Source organism: Bacillus rossius, chromosome 1 (assembly GCF_032445375.1).
Source record: "Bacillus rossius redtenbacheri isolate Brsri chromosome 1, Brsri_v3, whole genome shotgun sequence".
Lineage (NCBI taxonomy): Eukaryota > Metazoa > Arthropoda > Insecta > Phasmatodea > Bacillidae > Bacillus > Bacillus rossius.
The window spans coordinates 235,776,779-235,803,077 of record NC_086330.1 but is presented as its reverse complement, the minus strand read 5'-3'; the positions used below and the strand labels follow the sequence as shown (position 1 = coordinate 235,803,077).

General features: G+C 35.6%; 1 protein-coding gene across 1 annotated transcript in view; it reads left to right on the top strand.

Moving 5' to 3' along the window:
- The window catches only part of LOC134546210 (uncharacterized), a 96,853-nt gene that overhangs the window by 32,827 nt on the left and 37,727 nt on the right, over positions 1-26,299 (top strand). Inside the window, exons 6-8 of the mRNA XM_063388826.1 lie at positions 1,457-7,233; positions 16,703-16,857; positions 25,499-25,669. Of these exons, the coding sequence (XP_063244896.1) occupies positions 1,457-7,233; positions 16,703-16,857; positions 25,499-25,669 (6,103 nt within the window). The remainder of the gene's footprint in view (positions 1-1,456; positions 7,234-16,702; positions 16,858-25,498; positions 25,670-26,299) is intronic.

Genomic DNA, 26,299 nt, shown 5'->3' with positions numbered 1-26,299 from the left:
TATTATTTTTTCATGTAAAATTAATCAGTATTTCCAACCAGAACCAGGTTTGCAGTATTGATTACTCACCAACCTAATTAATGAATGTGTGTGGAGATAATTCAGAATATGTTCAGAAATTTTATTTAAATTTTGCCGAGGTAGCGTTAGGGTAGTTTTCTGTGTGTTAATATCATTGAGTTTTATTTTAGAGAAATAAGTAAGTAGCTAACCAAAAAATATTTTTTGTGAAATTGTTAGTCCTTTTAAAAAAAATAAACCTAAATCCTTTGTAAAACGAAGAAGAAAAGCATAAAATTAAAACTGCTTGGACTTTTTTTCCTCACAGGCCGTGGGGTCCATAGGCAATAGGCAGCTGCCTGAATTGCCTTATGGATAATCTGGTATTTGCCATGGTGGTTGAATGGTCTTCAAGGGTTTAATTCCAGATGGGGTGTAATGCAGATTTACTGTGAGCAGGAAACTTACCATATGTAGCTATGCATATTCACACACACAGACATATATATACTCACAAATATATACATACATATACATACCTACTCATACTAACCACCATCATTCCTTTCACTCTTCGCCCTTACCATTACAATCTGTCATTGTTCCTTCTATCTCATTGTCACCTAAAGACCATACAGAGATGAAGCCATAAACTCTTAGACATTTGTTCACCATTCTATTCATGGTTTTGGCCTGATAATGGGTTTTGCTGGATCTTGGCAGTGGCACCTACTTGGGGGGTCCTTATTCATTCATGTGGCTGCCACTGCTACACCCTTTATTCCTTTGCTTGTTACTTGATAAATGCCGTTTTTTTTTTTTCTCGGGTATGCTAGGCAAAGGGAAAAGTAATGTTGATTTCTGCTTCACAGTTAGATCATTTAATTAAAAATATGATTCTTCATTTTCATTTCTGATCTCTTTCCCCTTTCTTTGTCTCCTTTTCTTTCTCTTTTTTTAATTTTTTATTACTGAATTGATGTTTTCTTTAATTAAGAACAAAGGTTATCATTTATTTTTCAAAATGCTGTGTGAACTGTGGAAGGAACAAGAGTACATTTTAACAAGTGTGATAAATTTTCCCTTTTTCCTCTGATTTATTGTGTGTCTCTTCTGAGAAATCAGATCAGCAGGTTGTCACTGTTGAGTGTCAACTGACTCCAACTTGCAGGATGACTTTAGTAGAGTAAATGCAGTTTTATTCAGGTGAGCTGTTTGATAAGTTTGACCTACTGGATGGATAGTAAATTTTTTGTCAAAACAGCAAGCTGACTGGTTTCTAAAAAAAACTTTGAGGATGATAAAAAAGTTTAAAAATACAATTATAAATTTGTAGCATATGTCCATATTAGTACTTTGTAGCATTCAAATCGTTATGTTTAGCCAAATAGGAGAGTTATCAAAAAACTGTATGTTTTACAAACAAGCTGTTATTATCTTGTATGTTTCTTTACAGGCAAGGGTACCTTCTCCCTTTACCAAAAAAGTTCTTAGAACAGTCTGGACAAGTATGTAATCAGATACTGGCAGCACGTCAACAAGAATATCAAATTGAACCCGAGCTGACGTCCGTGGTAGCAAGTTTAACCAATGAGCTTCAGATAAGTGTATTGGAAGTCGAGCGCTTGCGCAAAGAAAACCAACGCATGAAAAGCTTCGAGAAAGAAACTGACGAGATATGCACGGATTTGACTAAGCTTGCATCTGAAAACGAGGCTCTCAGACAAGAGGTTTCTTTGAGAAATAGGCAGCTAGAGGTTTTGCAAGGAAAAATAGGGGACTTGCATATGATGATCTCTAAAGAAATTACATTATCAAATGCCACAATTCCTTTGAATCATGATAATTGTAAAAAAATATTGGATACGGAAGGTAAGTATGTAATGCTGTTTGACCAGTTGCATTTCATCATATCAAATGTGATGAAAATGAAAGAGAAAAATAAGGCTTATGAAACGAACACAAATGAAAATAAAACAGATCAAATTCCATCTGATGTCAAGCCAAAATCTTTGACTATTAATAAAGAATCTTCATGTTCCGTCAGTTTTTCCTCAGACTTAAATTTTAATGTTGACAGTAATGGAGACTTGTCTGAACTGAACTGCAGTCCCTCTGAAAGAAATTACAGAGAACAGCTAAATACTTTGAAGGTCAAGCTAAGCTTGGCTGAAGAAAAAATCAGTTCTCTTAGTGAGAAACTTAATAGAAAGGAACAACAAATAGCTTTGATTGCACAAGAAAAAGTAGTTGGAGGAAAAAATGTTGAACATGAGATTGAATCATTGAGTCCTGGAATGGATTTCGAGTGCTGTTTAAATGCACCTTTAAGGAAAAAAATATTTGAGAGCGAAGCAGCATCAACACAGCTCTTGAATCATAAGGAATGTGAATTGAATGCTAAAGAGAAAATAAAATTGCTACTGAAAGAAAAAGATCAGCAGTCTTTGCTTGATCAAGAGCAGCTTAGTTTGGTAGATAATTTAAAAAGTGTACCTGAATCCCTGTATACCGAAAAGACTGTTCTAGAAACTGATAAATGTGCTTTACAAAACTCTTACTCTGAAGAATTGAAGATTGAACTGCAGACTGAAAAGGAAAATATACGATTGTTTGGCGAAGATCTTGAAAATGAGATAAAAAGGGTAAACTTGCTTGAACCAGAAAAAGTGAACCTTAAAGAAAGTAGACGTGAAATTTTTAAGGCAGAAATATCGTCTCTTGAAGAATTACATAAAGGTGTGAAACTTGAGCTAGAGCTCGAAGGGGAGGAATTAGCAATGCTGCTGCAAGAGAAAGAATCAGAAGAAATTCTCGGTGAAGATTTAAAATTAATTTGTGAAGAACTGGGGAAAGAAAGGGAACAGCCGATGTGTGAACATGAGAAAACTGCCTTTAAAGAAAGCATTGAAATAAAACTGGAGTCTCTGAATGTCAAGATAGCTGCCTTGAGGAAAGAAAATATTTCTTTGCAGGCTTCACGCAGTGAGCTACAACTAAAACTTCAGGTCAGTGAAGAGAAAACAAGGTTGCTTTGTGAAGAACTTGAAGATCTAAAGAAACAGATCAGTGTTCTTCAAGATGAGCAAGTGAACATACTAGAAAGTTTTGAGATGAGAGAAAAAACCCTCATTGCTCAGTTGACATTAGGAAAGAATTCTGATTTTATTTTTAAACAAGAAACAGTCCAAGAAGAGGAAGCATTTAAACATCTCTTGAATAGGAGTGAATGTGAGACTCACTATTTTACTGAACTCCGGATGGCTGAAGAAAAAATAAAAATTCTTCAAAAAGAACTAGTGGAGGAAAAAGAAAAGTGGTCCAACTCGATAGACAGTTTGAAAAAAGAAATAATTATGAAGGAGGAAGCACTATCACAGCTGCTTAATGAGAAGTCTTCCTTGATAGAAAGATTGGAACAAGAAATAGTTAATAAAGATGAAGCATTATTTCAGCTACAAAATGAGAAGGAATGTGATATGAAGAGGTTGGAAGAAGAGATAAAAATGCTTCATGAAAAATATTTGAATAAAAAAGAAGAGCAGATGTTTCTTAATCAAGAAAAAACTGTCTTGGTAAAAAGCTTAGAAAGTAACCTTGAATCCTTGAATGCTGAAATTGTTTTATTACAGAGTTCAAACATTTGCTTGAATCAAGGAATATGTGAAAAAGAGAAAGCATTTTTACAGGTTTTGAGTCAGAAAGAATGTGAAATGAAGATGACTGAAGAACAAATTATATTGTTGCATGAAAAACTTGTAAAAGAAAAAGAGCGGTGGACCTTGCTTGAAAATGAAAAAGCCATATGGGTGGAAGGCTTACAAAGAGAACTTGAAACTGATAAATGTGGTTTACAAAACAAAGTTTTGAATCAAGAACTTGTCCAGAAAGAAGATGAATTTTCACAGCTTCTTTTTCAAAAGAAACAAGAGAAAATCAGTTGCACTGAACAATTGGAGCATTTTAACCCAAAATTGGAATTCATTGTACTGAAATTGAAATCGCTTTGTGAAAATTTGGATAAGGATGCTCAGTTCTTTCAACTTAAAGAAAAGTCTGACCTTAATCAAAGCATAGAATATGTTTTAGTAACATTAAATCTAAAAATCTCTGCATTGCTTGAGTCTGGTAGCAGAATGAAATGCGAAATCAGTCAAAAAGAAATTGAAGTGAAGCGCCTAACCGAGGAGATGTATTCTTTATGTGAAGTGAATGAAAGTTTAAAAACAAATAGCCTTCAGTTAGAGTTGGCAATGCCACGAGTTCAAACTGATAGAGAATTTGAGATCAAATGTCTTTTTGAGGAAATTGGATGTTTAGATTTTAATTTTAAATCTTCAGAAGAAAGAAACAAGGCACTTTCCAAAGAGCTTCACAACAGTAAAGAAAATATTTCCAGGGCTAGAGACAATGGAATGAAGTTCATCAAGCAACAAATTGAATGTTTGAAAGTGAATCTCTGTCACCTAAGGATGGCTAACTGTCTGAGAGAGGATTTGTTACTGGAAGTTAAGAAGATGATGCAGAATTTGTTGGACGGCACCTGGAAGGTTTATAACTTCCATGAACCAGCCGATGTGCTGGAATCGTTGACTTTGAACAAGGGTGAAGCCATTTTGAATGCCATAACTACCATACAAGACACACAATTAACAATGAGGTTAGCACTCTCTCATAAAGTTAGAAATGACATTGAATTAGAAATTGTAAAGAGAATAGATGCTGAAGGAATGAAGAAATTAAGCCTGTTAAGCCAAGAATGTGATGGAAAGAACGTGATTTTGTCAATGATGGACAAAAATGTCTGCGTGAAGAACACGTTACAAAATGATTCTAATTCCTTAAATATTGTTTCAATATTAGACACAGTAACTGATGCACATAAGTATGATTCAGACCAAAATCTGTCACCATTTCCAAGTCTGTATGATAAAGTGCAAATGCTTTCAGTATCTAAAGCTCCAAGTAAAAATCCTTATGTTTCGAAAGTTAAAGGATCCAATGAATCCGATAGTTTTGAAAATATCAGTGTCCAGTCTAAGTGTGAGTGTTCGACTTTGAGAAAAGAGTTAGAAGCAGCTGAAATGTTAGCTAAAAAATTGGGTAACGAATTTAAACAATACTCCAAGGCTCTATCAGAAGAAATAAAGTGCTTGAACTCTGAATGGGATAGTCCAGAACACTATAATTTAAACGATCTCCTGAAGGTGTTATTGGATTGTGTTGTTGAAAAACAGATTGAAGTTTTTCAATCTCTTGAAATGGAAAAATGCAGTTGTGAAAAGTTTTTCGGAATCCTACAGAATGTCCCAAAAAATTGTTCAGATTTGGTAAACCAAATCAGCAGTGAAATTTCCGTAATGAAGAGAGTGCCTTCGAAGTGTGAATCTGTCATAATAAAACTTTTGTCTGATTTCGATAGAAAATCTTGTGAAATCTCTGTTCTTTTAGATGAAGTTGGCAAGTTGCGGACAGATGTAAAATTCCTAACAAATCGTTTAAAGGAAACTGAAGAGTGTCTAAACATCACGAATCAAAAGAACTGTGTTCTTGATGATAATTTAAAAATCTTGGAAATGAATAATTGTGAGCTGAAAAAATGTGTTGGTACAAGTGATGAGAGGTTTGAGACTCTTTTAAATGAACTTGATGATTTTTTTTTTAAAAATCACAGGAAACTACAGGAAACGGAAGAAAGCTTGGCAGAGAGCGGAAAATGGCTGAAAAATGATTTGATGATGGAAAAGACATCATCATCAAATTTATGTGAAAAGCTGTTAATTTTTGCAGGTGTGCTTGAGGCATTGAGCCATGCTAGACAAGAGTTATGTGTACAACTTGCGTCAGAGAGAGAATACAAGATAAAAGCCGATGAAGTCCAGCAGCTTCAAGAACAGTTGTTAGATGTACAGCGCACAGGTAACCTTTTGCGACAAGAATTAGAAAATTGTCAACTTACGAATACGAAATTGAGTAATCAGTGCAATAAGTTTTTGGCTTGTGTTGTTGAGATAGAATCTAAACTTGAAACTGCTTTCATCTCAAACCATACAGCGCGTGATGCTCCAATTGCAGAAAATGAACAAGAATGCCTTGATTTTACCCCACAAAAGGAGGAATCGTTTTGTGTCAGCAAAGTTCTGGAAAAAAAGTTGGCGGGCATTAGGTTTAAAATTTCCAATCTGGGATTGGTCACAAGGCATGCACTTGATGCAGAAAAGATAAAGGTTAAAGAAGAAAAGGATGTAACACAAAACCTCAAAGAACAACTTAGGCAGAGTGACAATTCTATCAACGTTTTAAGAAACCGGTTGGAACTGTCCATCAAAAATCTTGAAACACTCAACAGTGAAAATGAAATGCTCCAAGCTCGTGTTAAAAATCTTGAATTGGAAGTAAAAAAACATTTAGAGAAAGAATTGTGTTTTCAAGGTAGACAAAGTTTGTTTGAAAGTGAAAAGCGAAACCAAATTGAGACATTAAAATATGAGAATAGTATGTTAAATGCTGAAGTAGAAAAAATTAAACGTTTACTGGAAGAGAAGACGATGGAATACAGTCTTGCGGCTAGGCAGAGTGCAGATAGTTGTGACAGGCTAGCCAAAGAAATAAAAGATTTAACCAACAAAAATGGAGAACTTGTTGATAAACTAAGAGATGTTAAAGACAGTTTCTCGTTGCAGTGTGAAATGTATAAGGATAAACTAAGAAATTGTGAAATCAAAATGGGGGAAGTTCAGAAGGAGCTGACACAAAGTGAAGCAATGATGAGTGCACTCCAAGTAGAGCTGTTGGAATCTCGCAAAAGGGCCATTGATTTGGACGAGGAAAATGAGAGCATGCTTCAGTATATCCGAGAACTGGAATCAAATATCAAGGCTAGTTACGAACAGAGTAAAGATAGAATATTTGAAAATGAGGCCGAGGAGACAGAAATCACTCTGCTGAGAAACGAAAACAAAGAATTAGGCACTCAAATGAGACAAATGAGTGTGTGTGTCGAACAACTAGAGAAGAAACTTTTAGTCTTTGAAGAGAAGTCTTTAAAGTTAGATTCCGTTGTGAAACAGAATCAGAGGCTGCAGTTGGAGCTAAGGAAAGTGACAAAGGCGAAGAGTGCCGTTGACAAACAGGTTGAAAAGTTGGTGGTAGAGCACCGGCGAGAATTTTGGCGCAAGTCATTGATGACTACAACAGTTGGCACCAACACAGGAGGAGAGGAAAACGCTTGTGGTGAGTGTGTGTATCTACTTTTTCTTTCTTTCTTTCTAAGTCACTAATTTTGAAACCTGCATTTTAAATGTTTGTCAAAGTCTGAATATCACTTTATTATATTAAATATAATTTTGACATTACTTTATATTCATCCTATACAGTACTCTATAAACATCATAACAGAAACATTATAACAATTTTTATTTGTTACCTGTTGGATACAAATTTCCCTAACAGAGACAGGAGAATCATAGATATTTTTTTTTATATTAGCCTTAATTGAATAACATTTGGGCAATTATATTCACAACCTAATAATTTTTTGTAATATTGGACTTAAAACTATTAATAATATTCAAATGTAAATCTGTAAAAATTTACCAGACATTTCATAGAATGGATATAGACACTGTGAGCGCTACTCTGGCGGCAAACGTGGTAACTAACTGTAGGACGGCAGGAGTTGAGAAACTGCTTTACTAGCCTTCGGGGAAAATTTTTCAAAACTATAAGGAATATTGGTGGTTATAAAAAAACAAAAGGTATTGCAAATTGATTTGTTGGGTACATTTATTCACAAAGCGAAAAACTGAAGAGGAACAAAAGAAAATTTGTGAATTAAAGTTGTAGGCCTACATTGCTTATAAAGAATGATAAATCTAAAAATAGTATGTATACGCTATTAGGAAGCCCATTAATTTACGTACAAACTATGTGATTATGTTGCGAGCAAGGAAATCACAAATTTGACTTAAATTCTTGCATAATTTTTTTTAGCTGAGATAGTAAAGAGGAGACATGTGAAAATAAACTTTAAATTAATAAGAGAATTCATACATTTCCGTGCTGTAACAGACATACCATTTAAAAAATTAAAAAATATATGAAACAATACAACCATTATTTACTTTTACGGATGTCACATCCTTTTATACATTTTTTACATGATAAAGTTGTGCCATCAAAATTCATTTATTTCAAGGTAAAATAAATTTGAACAGTGTAATGTGCTTATTTTAATATTAGGTATAAAAAATTATTATTTTTTTACTGATTGTTAGAGGCACTGGAAAATAGTAAAAACAATATAGGCGTGAATAAAAGCGACAAAATGGTTTACAGACGAATAAATGCTACAATCCCGTTTTTAGAAGTAATTATTAAAATTTCCCGTTATATTAAAATTTCCAGTAAATTTTGGGTTTACCTTATATTTTTAAATAAACAATTTCTTATTATTAATGGCCTAACCTTATACAATAAAGAACATTCTTTATTTTATGCATCTTCTTACCATGTTTGAAGATTACCTAATAAACGGTTATGATGGCGAGCCATGTAAACAATCAACACGATCTATGAATCTTGTAAATAACACGAAACACAATTTAAATCCGCATAGGCTCGTGCGGAAACTTGGTTAACGGCAAACGTAACGTACAACCCAAACAAATGTAAACGATTAGAGACGTTTATTTACGTGCATGAATATTTTCACGGGAAAGAAAGTGAAAACATGGAAGCGGCCATGTTTGCCAACGTGTGCGTGTGTGATATTAACACAAGCAATCAAATTATTTATTGTTAAATGACAACTAAAATATAAAAACGCATTAATTTAAGTTTACAACACACGCAGCTTATAATTGGCAACTACAAATAAAATTACGAAAATCTACTTCAGTCAAATTCGTTAGCACTTTAACGAGGAAAAAGATGGCAGCAATGTAGCTCTATGCTTTTGTCGCTCATTTGTTGAACGTACCTAGTGTTTTCCTAATTTCCTAACCCGAAAAACAAACGGTAATCTCTGAAACTAAAATATTGCGCTGCTATTCACAATAAAATTAAGGTTATTAAAGTCGGTTTTCTGTATCGCGTTCGCGTGCAATGCATTATGGGACGGACAAAATCTGTTAACATGCATTCACGTGCAATGTGCAGAGCAATACAAGTCGCACCATTTCTATGTTAGTGACACTAACATACTTATGTGCATAGCTTGCAACATTCGCATAAACTGGGAGAAGAAATAAAATTAAAGCTATATAAATGCTATATGGCAAAATATAAATGCTATGAACAGCCATTATAAATGCTTTTTTCCAGTGCCTCTACTGATTGTTGATGTATTATATTATACATTAGATCCTTACAGGTTTATATATAGTCTTGGTTCACTGGTAACAATCAATAGTGTCACAAATATACTCGAACAAATATTAAAAGAAGGCTGCCACATTGCATGCTTTCGAGAAGTGTGAAAGCGCCACAAAAAGGTTAAAAACAGTAAATATAAAAGTATTGTAGATGTAAATATATAAGTATGGTAGATATTGAAAGTTATATGAGTTATTCTATTACGAAAAACTATGTTGTGATGCAAATGGATGTTAATAAAACCATTGGTGTTTTTTTTTTTTTTTTTTTTTAAATGCTACTGTGGCAGATCAAGTGTCACGTTTATTACAAGTAATTGTGGATTATTGTCTTTTAGAATGTGGCAATTAGGTCATGGCTGTCAAAGGTTTTCCATGAAATAAAACAAGCATCTCCAACAAAGGGGACATTATTCTAACTCCACTATGTCTTCATGATGGAAAATTAACAGCTGGAGAAGTGAAAACTACTTACAGCATTGCCAGTGTACGAATTCATAGGATAGCTGCACTCAACGAAGTAAAATATTTTATGTAACTAACAAACTATCAATTGAACATGTTGACAATATTTTGACATATTGTTCATTTGTGTTGTTTTTAGAAAATGTGCAGTCTCCAATTATTTAAAAATTGCATAAAAACAGTTTTTAACAATTTAAACACACTAATGTATTACTTATATTGAATAAACATTGTATTGTATTGGTGAAGATAAGTTAAATAAAAAGAGAAAACAAAGCTAGATGAAAATAGATAAATGCAGGTGACTAACAATTTGGATGAATGGCATTTGTCTTAATTATAATATTTGTTTGATTATTGTATATTAACTGAAACAAGTGTAGGTTAATAGTAAAACAAAAGTTTCTATTTTATCAATGCAATTCTCAACATACGTTAAGTCCTTTCCTAATGTTGTGCATAAATGTGGTTTTTCTGCCGGTAATTTACTCTTGGTTCGGCTTACCAAACCTCACCAAGGTAAATTACGATGGAAGATTCCGGGATCTTAGGTTGAATAGCATTGCTTTGTTGTTTTCAAAAAACGAGTAGAGAGGAAATATGCCGACTGGGAAAACTACAGAACAAAAGTTGATAACCTGTTAAGTTATTATATTAAGACATTAAAAAAAAGGTTAGGTAATTGCAACATAAAATACACACTGATATCGGGTCAGCCATAACAAAACATATTTATTTAAACAAGATAATAAAAGAGTATCAGTTGAGTATTCGTACAGTCAAAACAAAAGAGGGGCCCCTTACACAAATGTTATTACTTAATGTTACATTTTCAAAAATTAAGGTAAATTTATTAAAATTACAGAAAGTATTAAAATATTATCATTAAAATATTATTCATTAATTAAATGTTGATTTCGATGCCAAAGGGGTAGTTTGATGAAATAGTCGATGAAATTGCAAGAAGATACGCGTGACCGAAACAGGTTAACTACCCATGCTGCATGCTTAGGATTTAGTCGTCGAAAACTTTCCTGGGATTTTTGTTGGTGGCTCCCATCGCCGTAGAACCACGGGACAAGCCCTGGGGTGCCCAGATGTTATGGGCCAAGCTTATGGATCACACCTCAGGCATGGGGCACCGAGAGGTCGCCAACACCCGGACCGCTAAACAAGTTTATAACAACAAAAAATTAAACTATCCCATAAATAATTATAAAACCATGATTCCCGGGGGAAAGGCGGTAAAACTCACCTAATGCGGTAGTAAATACACAACTTGTTACGTTGTATGTTTTAGGCCCGGCTAACCACACATAGAAACGTAACAATACAAAACAAACAATGTTCCTGAGGTTCTGCTTTATTTGGAAATAAAAGAGTTTATTAAATTATCTTTGTTTATTTCTTTAAAAAAATGTTTTTTCTCATCGTTACATGGCTTCAATACACAATTTTACAAATGAATTTAATTAGAAAAACTTCGTTACTTGTACAGTTTTTGTCTTTTCGTATACGAATTTTAACGATATCTTTGAATTTTGATAGGATGAGGTCCAAATACATACCACAGCACCATACATATTGCCGTTGATGGTCGAGGAGTCTTGTCACTCGCCAAAGAAGAAAAAAAAACTTAGTAATGTCCCTTGGTTAATTACCTAACTCAAGGTACCGTTGATCGCGGACCGAAATCACACGAGTCGGGCCGATGCCGACGCCTAGGGCCTAAATTTCTAATTACATAGTCCGAAGAAAAAAAAATGAACTTAGGTTAAAGAATTACGGCGTGGCCCCAGCCCCTAGGCGTTAAATTGTCCTTTAAAAATTTTTCATTTGTTTCGTGACTTGCCGACGACGCGACCGAGTTCGGCGACGATCGAGCAACAAGTGACTTGGTCGACGAGATTACCTTCCCTTGTAAAGGTGAAAACAAGGGAGGCAACCCCGTGGGCCAACTGACCAATCAGCGCACATAATTCCAAAACATGACCATATAAGGAAATTCGTGCGGGCACATCACTTGACGCCAGGGCTTGCCCTGATTGGCTGGCTAGTGGTAGCCTCCAGAGACCCTTCCAGACGGTCGCTACAGCTGTGCGTACAACGTGACGCGTAAATCCCAAACACGCATTTACAAAGTGAAAAAATAGCTTTCTGGCGCCAGAGTGTCGCGCCTGTCCGCTCTTCCTTCTGTACCTTCCAGACTATTCTCAAAATATTACACTAGCAATATCCAATAGAATATAAAATTACCCAAAAAATTCAAACACAATGTTAAAAATTTAGTAAACAAAGTTGAAATTCATATAAAAACTTTTGTTTAAAAATGATGTCCTGTAAAATTATAATATATACTGCTTTAAACAAAACAATTACTGACATTAATTATCAAATATCAAAATTAATTATTATGAACTGGAGTTAACCCTCAAATTAATAATTAAGTATCTCAAGGAAATAAGTATTTTAAGGCTTTCCATGAAATTTAACCAAAGTAATTAATAACAATTCTTAACATATCTGAACTGTTTTCTATATCAACAAAAAAAATATCCTTCACCTCAAATTTATTCTTACTATTCTTATGACCCATTTTGCAATGCTACAAACTTTCGACATGGATGTCGATGGATACTTGACGAGCACAAAAATTTAGAAGTCTACATCATGGCTGACAAAAGTAGAAAGGAAAGTATTACCTTTTCTTTTCCAATAGGAAGGTGACCATAGATATGACAAATGCGTAGAGATGAGAAACTTAATATTGGTTACACTTTTCTGCACTTAACTGCAGTAACTCAGTAATTAAGTCTTAACCACAATATTTATATAAACAAAAGGAAAAATTAATTTATGATGTTTAAAGTCTTTTGAAGTCCATATGTTTTTTCTTTTAAATCCACAAAGCTTAAGACATAAATATATTTTAACAAAAAAAATTACTTTTATACAAAAACAATTATTTCTTACAAATTGATACTTCATATAATAACAATTTCATTATACTTGAAATAATCAAAAGGTTAAAACAATTAGGTATTGCAAAGCAATATAATAAAAAAAATGTAGCCTCCCAGTTTGCATTTTTAAACAACATATATAAGCAACAATGGGCGCATGCCCACACAAGTGACAACAGCACATTTTCTACTGTAAAATGCAAATCACGTGTACCAATACCTGTTTTATACTTTAGCATCTGACACTGGGTACAAGACATGGTATTAATCTTAAATTTAACATTTTCCTTTTTGTCTAGGAATAAATATTACAATCAATACTTACCGCTTCTAGTATGCACTTATTACTGCATACAATGAGACACTTAACTTTTAATAATCTTTCAGCCCTCCTTCCACTAACTACAATACAATTTAGGCTTCCACAAAGCCATGAACTTCAAACCACGACGTACACCTATATTGCATAATATTTTCTTTTATGATTGACTGTCGCTTCAGTTTTAAAATATTTTCCATATTTCACATTTTGTGCGGCGATGCCGACTATAATAATTTAATGAAAATCTATCAAAAAAATTTGCTAACTAGTAAAAAAAAATGTTTTTTTTAAACACACAACAATTTTCTCATAAGCGTCATTTGAAGGTTCTGAAACGAATTCCTCTGACGATTTAGCACTACAGATGAAACAGCATAGCTTGTTGTCTGCCTTCCTTTTATTTGTCAAATGAGCATTAAATACAGGCTCCATCTGTCTTCTTATCTTCTGCTCTGAAACAGAAACAATATTTTCAAACAAAGAAATATAACAAAAGCTTCATATAATACTGTGAAATTGTTTTTAAACTAATAACAGGTCATATAAATAATGTCAAGCATGTAAATATGCGCTTGCAAAACTCTCATACTGTGACACATTCATTTTTATTTTTGAAAAATATATTAAAGTACTTTTTATGAGAAAACGGGTGATCCTACATAAAAAGTTGTAATAACATTTTCTGTGTAGCTACATTTTTTGTAAAAAAAGTTTTTTTCGTAATCTCAACAGTTTCTGATATATATAGTAAATTGTGTTTCGATGGCGGCCATTTTGTTTTTTTGTCTGCAGCATTCAAACGCACAATTTTCAAGAGTGCCACCATCGAAATTATGTTTCTCTAAGGTCAAACGAAGATATTAAGATTGCTTCCACACTTGCATCATCAAGGAGCACACGGGAGCCTATATTTTTTTACATTTGACAGGGGACTAACCATTTCAGTATGTATTTTTTGAAAGTAGATAAAACTGGTTAACATGATTCTGCGTCCGGAATCTGCAGTTGCCCTAGTTCTCCATGGGTCTGCAGTCCTCTGCTTGCAATGCGACACAGGACCTATGACGTCGACTCTTGGTATGACTTAGCGCCCGCCAGAGCTCAGTTCTCACACATCGGCGACACGGTCTCTTCCTTAATAAGTGTGACAAAGACCAGTATAGTCCTTGCACTCCAATCGTAGTCGGTGATTCTTGAGGTAGCAGTTCATGCTTCTTCGCTCACGAATAACACCATGATATCAGGATGATCAACATAATACTTTCGCTATAGTTCAAAGACACTCAAGCTACTTCACTAAATTAAATTTAATTTGTGGAATTCTCAGGTCAGCAACTTAAAATTATTTGTGAAACCATACTTGGACAGTCAAGTTCATCCTCATATATTCTGAGTCTGATACAATGAGTTTTATTTTCTTCAATGCGACAAAAAACTTAATACATCCTTTCTGTCCAATAACTTAAAACGTTCAAAAGTATCATAGGACCAGAAATGCCAAGACAGACTATAATTTAATGAAAATATTTATCTTAAATAAGGGATCCCCTACAGCGTTTTACACAATCATATTTTTACATATTTCGAAGATGCTAAAACACACACATTTTCGAACAAGTCACTGATTTGTGAATCTCTTTCTACATGTGTCGGTGATTGCATATGTATCATTTGTTGCTTAAGTTTGACAGTGAAATATTTTACAATAGTTAAATGTTCAAAATAAGAGTACCTAATGATATTTATTCCTTTTTACTTAATGTATAAAATCCCTCAGTATAAACAATTATGTACACAATGCGGCATTCTAAAAAAAATTTATGTAGTTCATATTTAATTGTATTACCAAAATATATTTCAAAACAACTCTGTCCTTGGTGCGGAAAAATTAGAATTGAATCTTTGCTGATCATTTTGTTATCAAACAATTGAAAAATGAACTAAAGAACTCTTTGAACTAGTAGTGTCATTTCAAGAAATTTCATAGAAAAGCCTTAAATATCCTGGGAAAAGCTTGTAGTTTAGTCTGGCAAATGGTTGGCCACCCTACTGTATTATCTTGCTTGTTTACAGGTTTTCAGCATTAATGTATTTATTTTCTGATGGTGTGGCAGGCCACTGCCGGAGCCTCAGCATGCAAAGAATGGCCAGCAAACTGTGGGTTTGCCTTTACGGCAGTATAAAATGTTTCTCATCACTTGCAGTAAAACCCTATTCAGATGTTTTTTCAGCAACCTTTTACAACAAACTTCTATGCTGGGAAAACATTTTACCTAGGTGCTTACACACTGTGTTCAGAGCTTCAAAAAAAATATGTTTTGTAAACTGCTCCTCATATCATGTGTGTGTTTATGAAAAGCACTTAATAATACAATGAGGGTGGAAGAGTAGTTGTGTTTCAGTGTTTTGTTTTTAAAATAAATTTTAAGGAGAACAAAATTGGTTAAATCAAATGCTTTCAGAATAATTTTTAGACATGAAACAGCCAGTACATATTCTTGAAAGCACTCAAGGGACTTGCGTTACACTTTCATCTTCATTTCCCCGTTATATGATGTTATTGTCACTGTTCATATCTCATAGTTTCCCTATGCTCGATGAGAAGACTACGTGCCAGTACATAGCCTTGCACCTAGAAGCGATACTCCACTAGAAGCCCCAGAGAGCATCGCACTTATCCCGTCTCACTGATACATGCTTGAAAATAAATACTGATTCTAACTGCACTCTGCTCAACTTTTACTCCCAAGGGTGTTATCATCAGGACAGTTTCTGCCAGCTTACAGCTTAAACCACTCGTGTAGTGGTTTTTGGATGGATGTCTCCATATTTTTAACTTATGTTTTTTATTATTTAAAAATATTTTTTCTGCTTTGCTTAAAATTTCCTCATGTCTGGATACAATTGAGTTCACATATGAATCAATATTTTGCTCTGCACATGTATGGTGCTGTTGGATTAGTGTCCACTTTTTCAACAAATTCCAGACTTTATTTTATATATCACTTATTGTTATTTCATATGAAAATACTTGTACACATTAATGTTTTGAAACGAAAAATAAAAGACACAACATTTAAACAAAATGTAGCATTGAACTTCTTGACAGGAAACAATACTGCTTTTTTGCATCACAAAAACTTTTAAGAAAGTCCTAGAATATTTTATGAGTTACGAAGTTGAAAAAACAGTCCTGCAGTAGTGAAAACTAAGATATTAATTTTACTCTACTTGTTTCTGCATCTCAAGGTAAGAAATGGAAGTTGGCAACCCTGAAAAGGTTCAATAATTTAAATATTTTTGTATAGTAAAAAACTTTTAAAAAAACTGGTATTGATTACAACAATTTTTTCAGTGGATCCAAATTTGCTTATAAAATTATTTTTTAAATAGAATTGAATGTGTAGATTGTCAAGTGAATGTTTTTCAGGACCAATTAATTACCGCCTTAAAATCTAATAATGGGAAAATTTGATGTTCTTTGCTTAGAGCAAAATTGACTGAACAAAAGCCATTAAATATCCTTTCTGGGAAATGAATATTCTGAGATCATCTTAGTTTTGTTTGGATGGTTGCAGGTGTCTGCAAATGCAAAAAACTTGAGGAGACTGTGAGTAAATTGCAAAAGGACTTAGTTCAAAAAAATGCCACCATTATTGACATGGAGTTCAAGATGAGGAGCAGAGCAAGGGAAAGGGACCTTGAGAAGTGTCTCCAGTCATACCAGAATGAGGTGAGTTGAAAATCTGAATATTTTTTACTTATTTAGGTATGTAGTTTTCTGTTCAAAAATCAATTTTGTAATAATAATCCACATAAAGGCTAGAAGCATCCAAATGTGTATTTCATGCAAGTAATATTTTGCAGTGAAATCTTCCGATGATAATGTGCAATTGCTAAAGCTGGCAGCCTTTAAAAATCATCCTGCTTTTATAGAAACCAATAAAAAAACTATATAGTGGAGTCAACTTTTATTGCAACTTTATTACAATTTTTATTGCAGCCAGTAGCTCTTATCTTTGGCATTCCATTAAATGTGATTTTTTTTTTTCAAAGTTGTCAAATGGTTAAATGTTATGGAATTATTGTGAACATAACACTTACATACAAAGCTAGTATATTAGTTATTATCTTTCCTTAAGAAAAGCCTTCACATTGCAATGGTATTTTTAACTTTAGTCATCATCGAACGTGTATTTATATAATGTTTGGACTAGTGTACATATTGTCGTAACCATGAATAACTGTATTTTAATTTTGCAAAGATTAAAACAGTACTAAAGGAGCCCTAGATCTACGGTTCATATTACGTTAAAAGCACCTGTTTGTGGGCACCTTGTAACAGGTAAGACTTCCGGCTAGTTCTAATTGATCCGATTTTTATGTACATGATAACCCTTGAAATATTAAAGTTCTAGATAAAGTTTCTCTTTAGGTTGACACTGAAGATTCTCTGGCATAAATAAAAGAAGCCACAAATAGAGTTTGTGGATTTTTTTTTTTCTGTACCTAACACGGCCCTCATCTTCCAGGGTGGCCAATGAGCGGGAAAAAATCGGGGATTTTTTTTTGATGGGTCAGGGAATTTTTTGAGATATAATGGTTTCTTCATTGGCCATTTGTAATAAAAATGTGACTTAGCTGTATCATTTTCAAAATTGTGTGTGCATATTACCATATTCATTGAATAATCCATGCAATATTTTTTTTTAATGATTGTTTAAAAGCATGTTGTGCAGCTTATTCAAAACTTGACAACACTGCAAGGCAATGCTGCTTAGCAAAAGTTCCTTCTCCAATGTTGGTTAACCTGCTGTTGATTAAATGACAGCAGACATCTTGCATGTAGTTTAAAAGTGTATATATTTGTGGAAAACCTGTTGAATGATTACCGAAGGTTTGCGATTGCAATTATCTACATTAGCTTGAGTATCCATAAATTTTTAAAATGGATGAGGAAATGGGAAATTGTGTTGTGGTAAGAAAATCTGCATAGTATACGTGACTGCAGGAAAAAAATAGGTTTGTGGCCGAACTTATATTGATGCTTCACTGCAGGAAACAAAACATTTTCGGTCGGCACGGTTCTGATTATTTTTCATTCCTGGCCATTTTATTTTTCCTCTCTTCTAAGTAAATGTATTATTCACATTTAATCCATAAATAAACATTTTTGCCTTAATATACAATTTAATTCAAGAATTTTAATGGAAGTATTGAAACATTTAATATTAATCTTGCAGCAAGAATATAGTATGAAAAAAATAACTGGTAGATGTCTACAAAGTTTCAAGAATTTGACAGGAAACCTTTAAGGCATGATTTAATTTAGAATGGTTATGCTAGTCCGGAATAAAAAATAACAGGCCAACAATAGTTTTGGTGCTGGGATATTTAGAGCTGATTTCATATGAACATGGTGCCCTAAATTTAAATATGGCATTAGCTTTTATCTACGAGGTCAAATTTAAGATGTAATGTTTCAGTGAAATGTACGTTTTACATTATTCTAGGTTAAATCCATGAATCAAATCTAAAATTTATACATAAAATTATTATTAAATTAAATTATTATAGATACAAAGATAGCACCAAATCATCGATGGAACCAACTAGTAACTTAATAATTCCACAGCTTCTTTTACGTGAACTTCTTGTATATATCTTGGAACAGTCCCTTTTTAAACTCCAGCAATGATCTGCCATAATGTGCATATCCCATCTTCCTTGATAGTGGTCCTCCATAATTTTAATTGATTAAATATTTCACCTTACTTACATAACACAAACACCGGTTGGTTATTTAGGCACATAATCAATCACAGCAGTGCAATTTATGTAGTTTTTTTCCCCCAGCTTGTGTATAGATCACAGTACATGTCATTAAACAAATATCAGCATAAAATGCACTATCTATGTGTGGATAAATACTGTACATCGACTAAGCTTTTCCAGAAAAACTCTGGCTAATTAAAGAGCATGTTTTCCTGTCTTGGCTAAAGCAGGGAACAGCATTTCTAATAAATGCAACCGCACAAATTTCGAAAAAATGGAAGAGGTTAATTTTTTTTATATTTACAATCACGACGGCCACCCGTCTAATGTACAATCGTAGTTGCAATTCATACGCGAACTCACAGTGACTTTACACTGGTGTAATAAACCACCCGATAGAATTCATGTAAATAGGGTCTTATTAAATTTATTGAACACACTATCAATCAAATTCTTAATAGGTATACTAAAACATAAAATGCACAAACATTCATGCCATGGGAGGCATCCAATGTTTTACGCCAAATAAATCGCTGATCCCAAGGGCTTCTATTGAAAAGGTCAAGACCATACCAAAAGCTACCTCCTTGAAAGAATATGGGAGCATTCCGCTGCAGCACTTTGACCAACCAAGTGAAGGTGGTTTAGCCACCCTGGCTGTGAAGACCAGAACTGACAACGTGGAGAGAGAAGTATTGCCAAGGTCGGCAGATTTGCTCTGGATGTTTGGGAAGTGGAATGATGATGTCGACCTTCCAGGGGGGAACGGCTTCATGGAGACCATAACATGAAATGAGCCTTACAAGACCTCATGTATACTGTGCCTCCCGTTCATTAGAGCCCCTCCCTCAGATTTTGATACAATCTACACAGCCCTCACAACAACTGCTGAGAAATGCAGAGAGCTCCGCCAACGCTGCTGTTTTGTCACTTTGGACCATCCACTCTGGTTAAAGGCAAGGAAAATTCTTGCTTTTGTCGGCCCAGATAGCGAGTTGAGTGTGTAACATTGCAAGACCCTGCCCTCCTAAATAAATAATTTTCTTTAAAACTTCTTTTTTGTATATGTAAGCAGTAATAAGTCAATGTTTTTTGAGTGATGTATAAGTTATGAAACGGTATAATCAGACGTTATGGATACTAATATATGTTATTTTCACTTGCTATGTTTTTAAGAAGGTATTTTGTATTTTATTAGACGTTTTTAATCATTACTATTTTTTATGTAATTATTCACAAATGAGCCGTTGTATTAGATTTTTGCCTTTTTGGGCCTACTTTTTCATGTTTTTCTAAATAAGTTGAATTTTGTCAAGTAATTTGTATTATGATTGCTGTTCTTAATTTTAATTAACGTGTTGCATAATTCTAGAACAAGGGACTGGGTCTGGTGTGATGGTTAGAAAGAGAGGCATAAGAGACGTGTAAGTGAGAAAGAAACAGTAATTCCCCTCAGAGATAGATAAAGACGGGAATTCCCCCACTGCGTGGGAACTGAGTGATAACTGCTGTCTCACGGTGTGAGAGAGAGAACGAGAATGGGAGTCCCCGATTTTGATGTAAAATTTAAAAGAGACAGATCAAGGGAAGCCCCGAGTTCTGCGTGTACAGGGTTTTTCATGTATTGTAATTTGTTCTGTGATTGGCTTGTATCTGTAGAATGAATGAAGCGTGCGTGTGATTGGTCGGTGAGATCATGTGACTTATCCTCCCTGCGTGGAGGAGAAGGTGGCAAGACTCCACCAGTCGTCCGTCGAACGCTGGACGAGTAGGTCGCGTTCGGTGGCTTCTCGCCAAATTATGAAGTAATTTGCTAATAGATCATTTAACGTGGGTGGTCAGAGCCATGCCGAGTATTAAATTAACCTAATTTTTTTTTATATTTCTTTCGGACAATAATTAGAAATTGCGGCCACCTTCGTCGACATTTGGCTCGGGGCGAAATTCGGTTTCGCTGGGTGCGGCCACGTTTGAGGCCGCACTGACTGCATGTATTTGCAGCAAAACATTACTGAAGGACTTAATCTACGTTATTTTTCGTTAATCTTCATCGCCCGAGCTGTGAGCATTCTCGACAGGCGAACGTACGAATGAAACGAGTGCATGAAACAGTGAAAGTGTTTGGATTCGTCTGTGCATTCTAGTTTGAAAAAATAAAACAACTAAAATTGACGCAACATCTGTTTATTTTTGTATATAACGAACCGTTATAAGTGTAACGTTTCGTTACATACAAAAATAAAAAGATGTTCCGCCAATTTTAGTTTTTGTTTTTCTTCACAATAGAATGCACAGACGAATCCAAACACTTCCAAAAGAGGTTACTCACTCATTCCACATACATCTGCCCGTCGAAAAATGCCCGCAGTTCGCATGATGAGAATTAACGAAAAAATAGCGCCCTTCAGTAATGTTTTACTGCAAGTACACGAAGTCAGTGCTGCCTCAAACGTGGCCGCACCCAGCGAAACCTAATTTCGCCCCGAGCCAACCGCCGATGAAGGGGATCACAATTTCTAATTAATGTCCGAACGAAATATAAAAAAAATTAGGTTAACTTAATAATCGGCCTGGCTCTGACCACCAACGTTAAATTATCTATTAGCAAATTACTTCATAATTTGGCGAGAAGCCACCGAACGCGACCTACTGTTGCAGCAATCGGCAGACAACTGAAGTCTTGCCACCGTCTTCTCCGCGCAGGAAGGATAAGTCACATGACCTCACCGACCAATCACACGCACGCTTCATTCACACTTACAGATACAAGCCAATAGGAGTACAGAACACAATGAAAACAGTTTTCACTCCATAGAGCCAGGGACTTTACATTCTCCTTCTCTCTCCCACACCGTGAGACAGCAGTTATCACACCTTTCCCACGACCAGTGGGGAATCCCAGCTTTTATCTCGGTTAGCGGGGAATCATAGTTTCTTTCTCACTCAGACTTACAGGCCTCTCATGCCTCTCTTTTTAACCATCCCATCAGACACAGTTCCGTGTTCTAGAATCATTCCACACGTTAATGAACATTACAAACAGAAATTATAATATAAATTACTTTACAAAATTAAACTTATTTAGAAAAAACCTGAAAAACTAGGCCTAAACCGGCAAAAATCTAGTACAGCGACTTCTTTGTGAAAAATTACATAAAAAATAGTAATGATTTAAAATGTCTATTAAAATACAAAATACCTTCTTAAAACACATAGCAAGTGAAATAACAACCCTTAAATACATAAAAACAGCAAAATATCATTAGAAAGACTTTTTAAGAAATATTTACATGCATAAAAAATAGTTTAAAAGAAAAATATTTAGCTAGGAGGGCAGGGTTCTTGCAATGTTACATGAGTTGTGTTACTGTGCGGCTTGGGGGTTATCATTTGCTCATGTCCTACATGGGCACAGTTGGCTTTATTATGGATGGCAGCGGCCTCCAAGTTTTGTGGAGTGTTTGCTTCGTGATGGCATCCACAAAAACGATGATGTCAGGCCACTACTATTCCCGAGCTGTACCAGCTCATATATTGGCCCAGCTCGCTTTGGCCAAAATAATTCTACAGACGATGTCCACATCTCAAGAAACAAAGCTGACAGATGAAGAGACTGATGCACTATCGTATCTCATAAAGAATTTTACATCAGAAAGATTTGACATTAACAACCCAAATGTTGACAGTCTTACGGAAAAGTTCAAAAGAAAATTGGAAATCTTAGAGGAACGAGGAAGCACAGCACAGCTGTGGGTGCAGTATTTCAGGATGGTGTCAGTCCTCAAACAATTTATCGAGGCTGAAAGAACTGGGAATTGGATGTTACACCTGCAGAGCGTCAGAAACATGATTCCATATTTACACGCCAGAGGACACTTCAACTACGCAAAAGCTAGTCAACTCTACCTGCAGGATATGGAGGAGCTCAATAAAAAACTGACCCATGCTGAATATCTACAGTTCGTTGTACAAGGTTACTTCACAATAAGGCATAGCAAAAAGCATTGGTCCGGAATATGGTCAGATATGACTATCGAGCAAGTGCTCTTGAGAGCAATATCTTCTTGTGGGGGCTATCCCGTGGGCGGGGAATCAGTGATGGGACTCTAGCCCGGTGGATCGCTGTCATCAAATTGAGGAGTACTGTGAGGTCTCCTTCTCAACATCCGATCAGCATTTTGACACGACAAACTCCAGAATACGGAGGGACGACAGCGATTTGCAGAAATTCAGCGAATGGTTTCAGTGCCATGACCCATTCCCTAAAATGAGTTCCCTCATGTCCATCAGCACAGGAGTTATAGCAGATGACAGCATCAACTGCCACAAAGCTTTTGAAAGGGCACAGCCAGTATGAAAACCATTGAAGGGGAAAACTTCAAAGAACTTCAACTTAGCAGCCTAGTGGTGCCTCAACGAGCCGTGAAGGCTACAGCAAAGATCAACGGAGAATCAGCCCCTATCAGTCCGGACACGATTTTCCACCGCATTCCATTTCACGTGAAATCACAGCTTCAGCTTGAATCGTACTTTGGATTTAAATTGGCCCCGTACCCACTCCCACTGTTTGATTATGACGGCATGATGCGGAAGAGTAGAAAATCTGAACTGTACAAGCTGTTCACTCCAATCAAAGTGGATTTCACTGTGAATGCAGACTACGTAGTGGATGGTTGTTTCCTCCTGCACAGAGTTGTGTGGAACAGTGGAGAATAGTTTTCCAATATCATTCACAAGTACGTAAATTACGTGAAATCCAACTACAAGTCTGACAGTATCACCATAGTTTTCGATGGATACCCAGAGGATGTGGCCGAGAAGAGTATAAAGTCTGCTGAAAGAGCGCGAAGAGCCCGCGCTATGTCATCTTCGTCGGTTATATTCCAGGAACATACCAAGGCCACAATGCTGAAAGATCGTTTCTTGTTGAATGATCACAAGAAACGTCTCATATCAATGCTGACAAACAAACTGATGGACGAGGGCATTCACGTGAAACAAGCCTTGGAAGATGCAGATTCTCTGATTGTGAGCACAGCAATGGAGAGGTCTATAGAGGGAGGCAATGTTTTCATAGTGGGAGAGGACACCGATCTGTTGGTCCTGCTCACTTTTCATGTTGCTGTCTTTGAAGAGCCCATCTCCAACGTGTTCATCAAACCCGGGAAGCAGATCCAGGAAACTGTCGTTTACAGTCCGAGCAATTGCCGGCTGCCTGAAAACATGAGGAAGCATGCCCTGTTTCTCCATGCCTTCACGGGGTGCGACACCACATCCTCATTTTTCTGACAGGGGAAAATAAAATTGATCAAGAAATTCATGGCAGACCAAAACCTCCTTCATCGGGCCTCTATTTTTCTTGACCCGATCGCAACTCCTGATCAAGTTGCAGAGGCAGGCGTTCACTTCATAAAAACCTTGTACACGGATGGCAGCAGCAAGTCCCTCAATCAAGTGAGGTTTGACCTCTTCCAGAGGTCGCTTTCAAAAAAGAATTTCGACTTGGTGTCCTTGCCTCCTACAGAAGCACCTTGTTTGCGTTGGCCAATTGCGGGTGTGCCTACCTGTCGAGCATGCTCCTCAGGCAGTGCTCGCCTGCTCTTGGCACCGACGAGTGGGAGAGCGCTTGTACCTGCAGTCACCACTGTGTCTTCGTGCCCACCGTCAAAGCCCTCGGCATGTCACAAAAACTTATAAATTAATTAATTTTTAAAATCCTCTATGATTGCTTAATCATAAATGACCTCAAATCATTCCTTAAGTTAATATTATTCTTGGAAGTATCAAAACAGGGTATGTTATTTTTTTATCTAAAAAATTAATTTTTAATTGTTTTGTAAATACTAATACTAAGAACAGCAATGACTGTCAGCTTCTGCCCCGGTGATGCTAGCACTTTTTCCGCCTTAAAATAAATCAATAAATAATTGAGCGTGAGTCTAAATTTATTTTAGGAAGTTTAAGTCTCTTTAAAAATATGTAGTAGAGCTATTTTAATTTTTTGTAACTAAATGAATTTCTAAAAGCTAATTTTTTTACAAACTAATCACAAAACAAAATTAATTCCTAGGAGATAGAAAGCTTTTTTAAAATGATTTGACAGGTGGGGAAACATGGTGGTTTCTTTTCCCCACCAGTTCATTCCGTCCATTCTCAATTTTAATCTCAACTACCCAGCTATATCTAATTATCTCTTCTTTTTTTTTAATATCAATGGTCACTGCTTCAACTACAGCTTTCCGTATTAAATTATAACTTGCAAATTATAACCCAACTTTGCATAGAGTCTTCTATCTTTGGGCACTTACTGATCTGAAAAATAAGAGTTCTTGGACTGGTATTATTGTAGTAATAGAAACATCAGGAGTAGCTGCCCTATGAAATAATAAGATATATTTTTTTATAATGGTTCCAGACTTCAGCCCGTTAACATATAAAGGTGTAAAGTTACTAAAGCTTGTGCCGAAATTGTTTTTACCATGTCATGCGATAAATTTGGATAAATAGTTCCTGATTGAAGTTTTAGCAAAAAAAAATTAGCGCATGTTGTTAAGGCCTGTTCTCCCTTAGGTCGTAATGCAGTCATTCATTTGTGCTAGGTGCACACCCTGAAGGAGCAGCTCCATATGGCTCGTGCAGACCAGGTGGCTGTTGCTGATCTCCTTGCCCTGGAAGTGAGACAGGTGATGCCCTCGCCCCAGGTCCAGTTCCAAGACCGCGCTGTGCAAGCCTCCCTCGAGGACGCATCCATGCGCCTGAGCGTGGTGCAGGTGAGTGTTGCCGGCCTGGAGGCGAGCCTGAGGCCCAATGAGCATTTCCGCCCCACAACGGCTCACTTTTTATTGGCTGTGTGGGGCTCTTACCTCCAGATAAACTTTCAGTAGTTCTATATGTACAAAAACCTTTCAATTATTTGGGCCTGGATTATCCGGTTTTTGGGTTACCTGTGCTTAAATTTAGTAGAGTAATTAGTTTGTTATATTCTGAAGCACTTCAGCACACTTCCTCACTTGGCCATTCTGTATTTTTAACCATCCTTACACTGTGTTAGAAGGCTTTTTATTCAGACTCTTACTATCTGCCACCCTCTTAGCTGTCACATTTGTCACACTTTAAACCCAATGGGGATTTCCTGAATGCTGCTTCATACAGACTTCATATAGGCTTGTTTGTTTCACACACCATTATGCTAGCCGTCGGCTCTTCACATGACCTTACTGACTGACATTTGGCTGGCCAGAATTTGTGTGTACATGTTTGATAAGATTACGTGCTCCATCTTATAGTATTTTAAAATTGTAGTCCATAAAGTTATTGTCCAAGATAATGGCAAAAAATATATATATAGTAAACAAAAATTAAAATGAAATAATAAACATCACCTTTACTATGTTCAAATT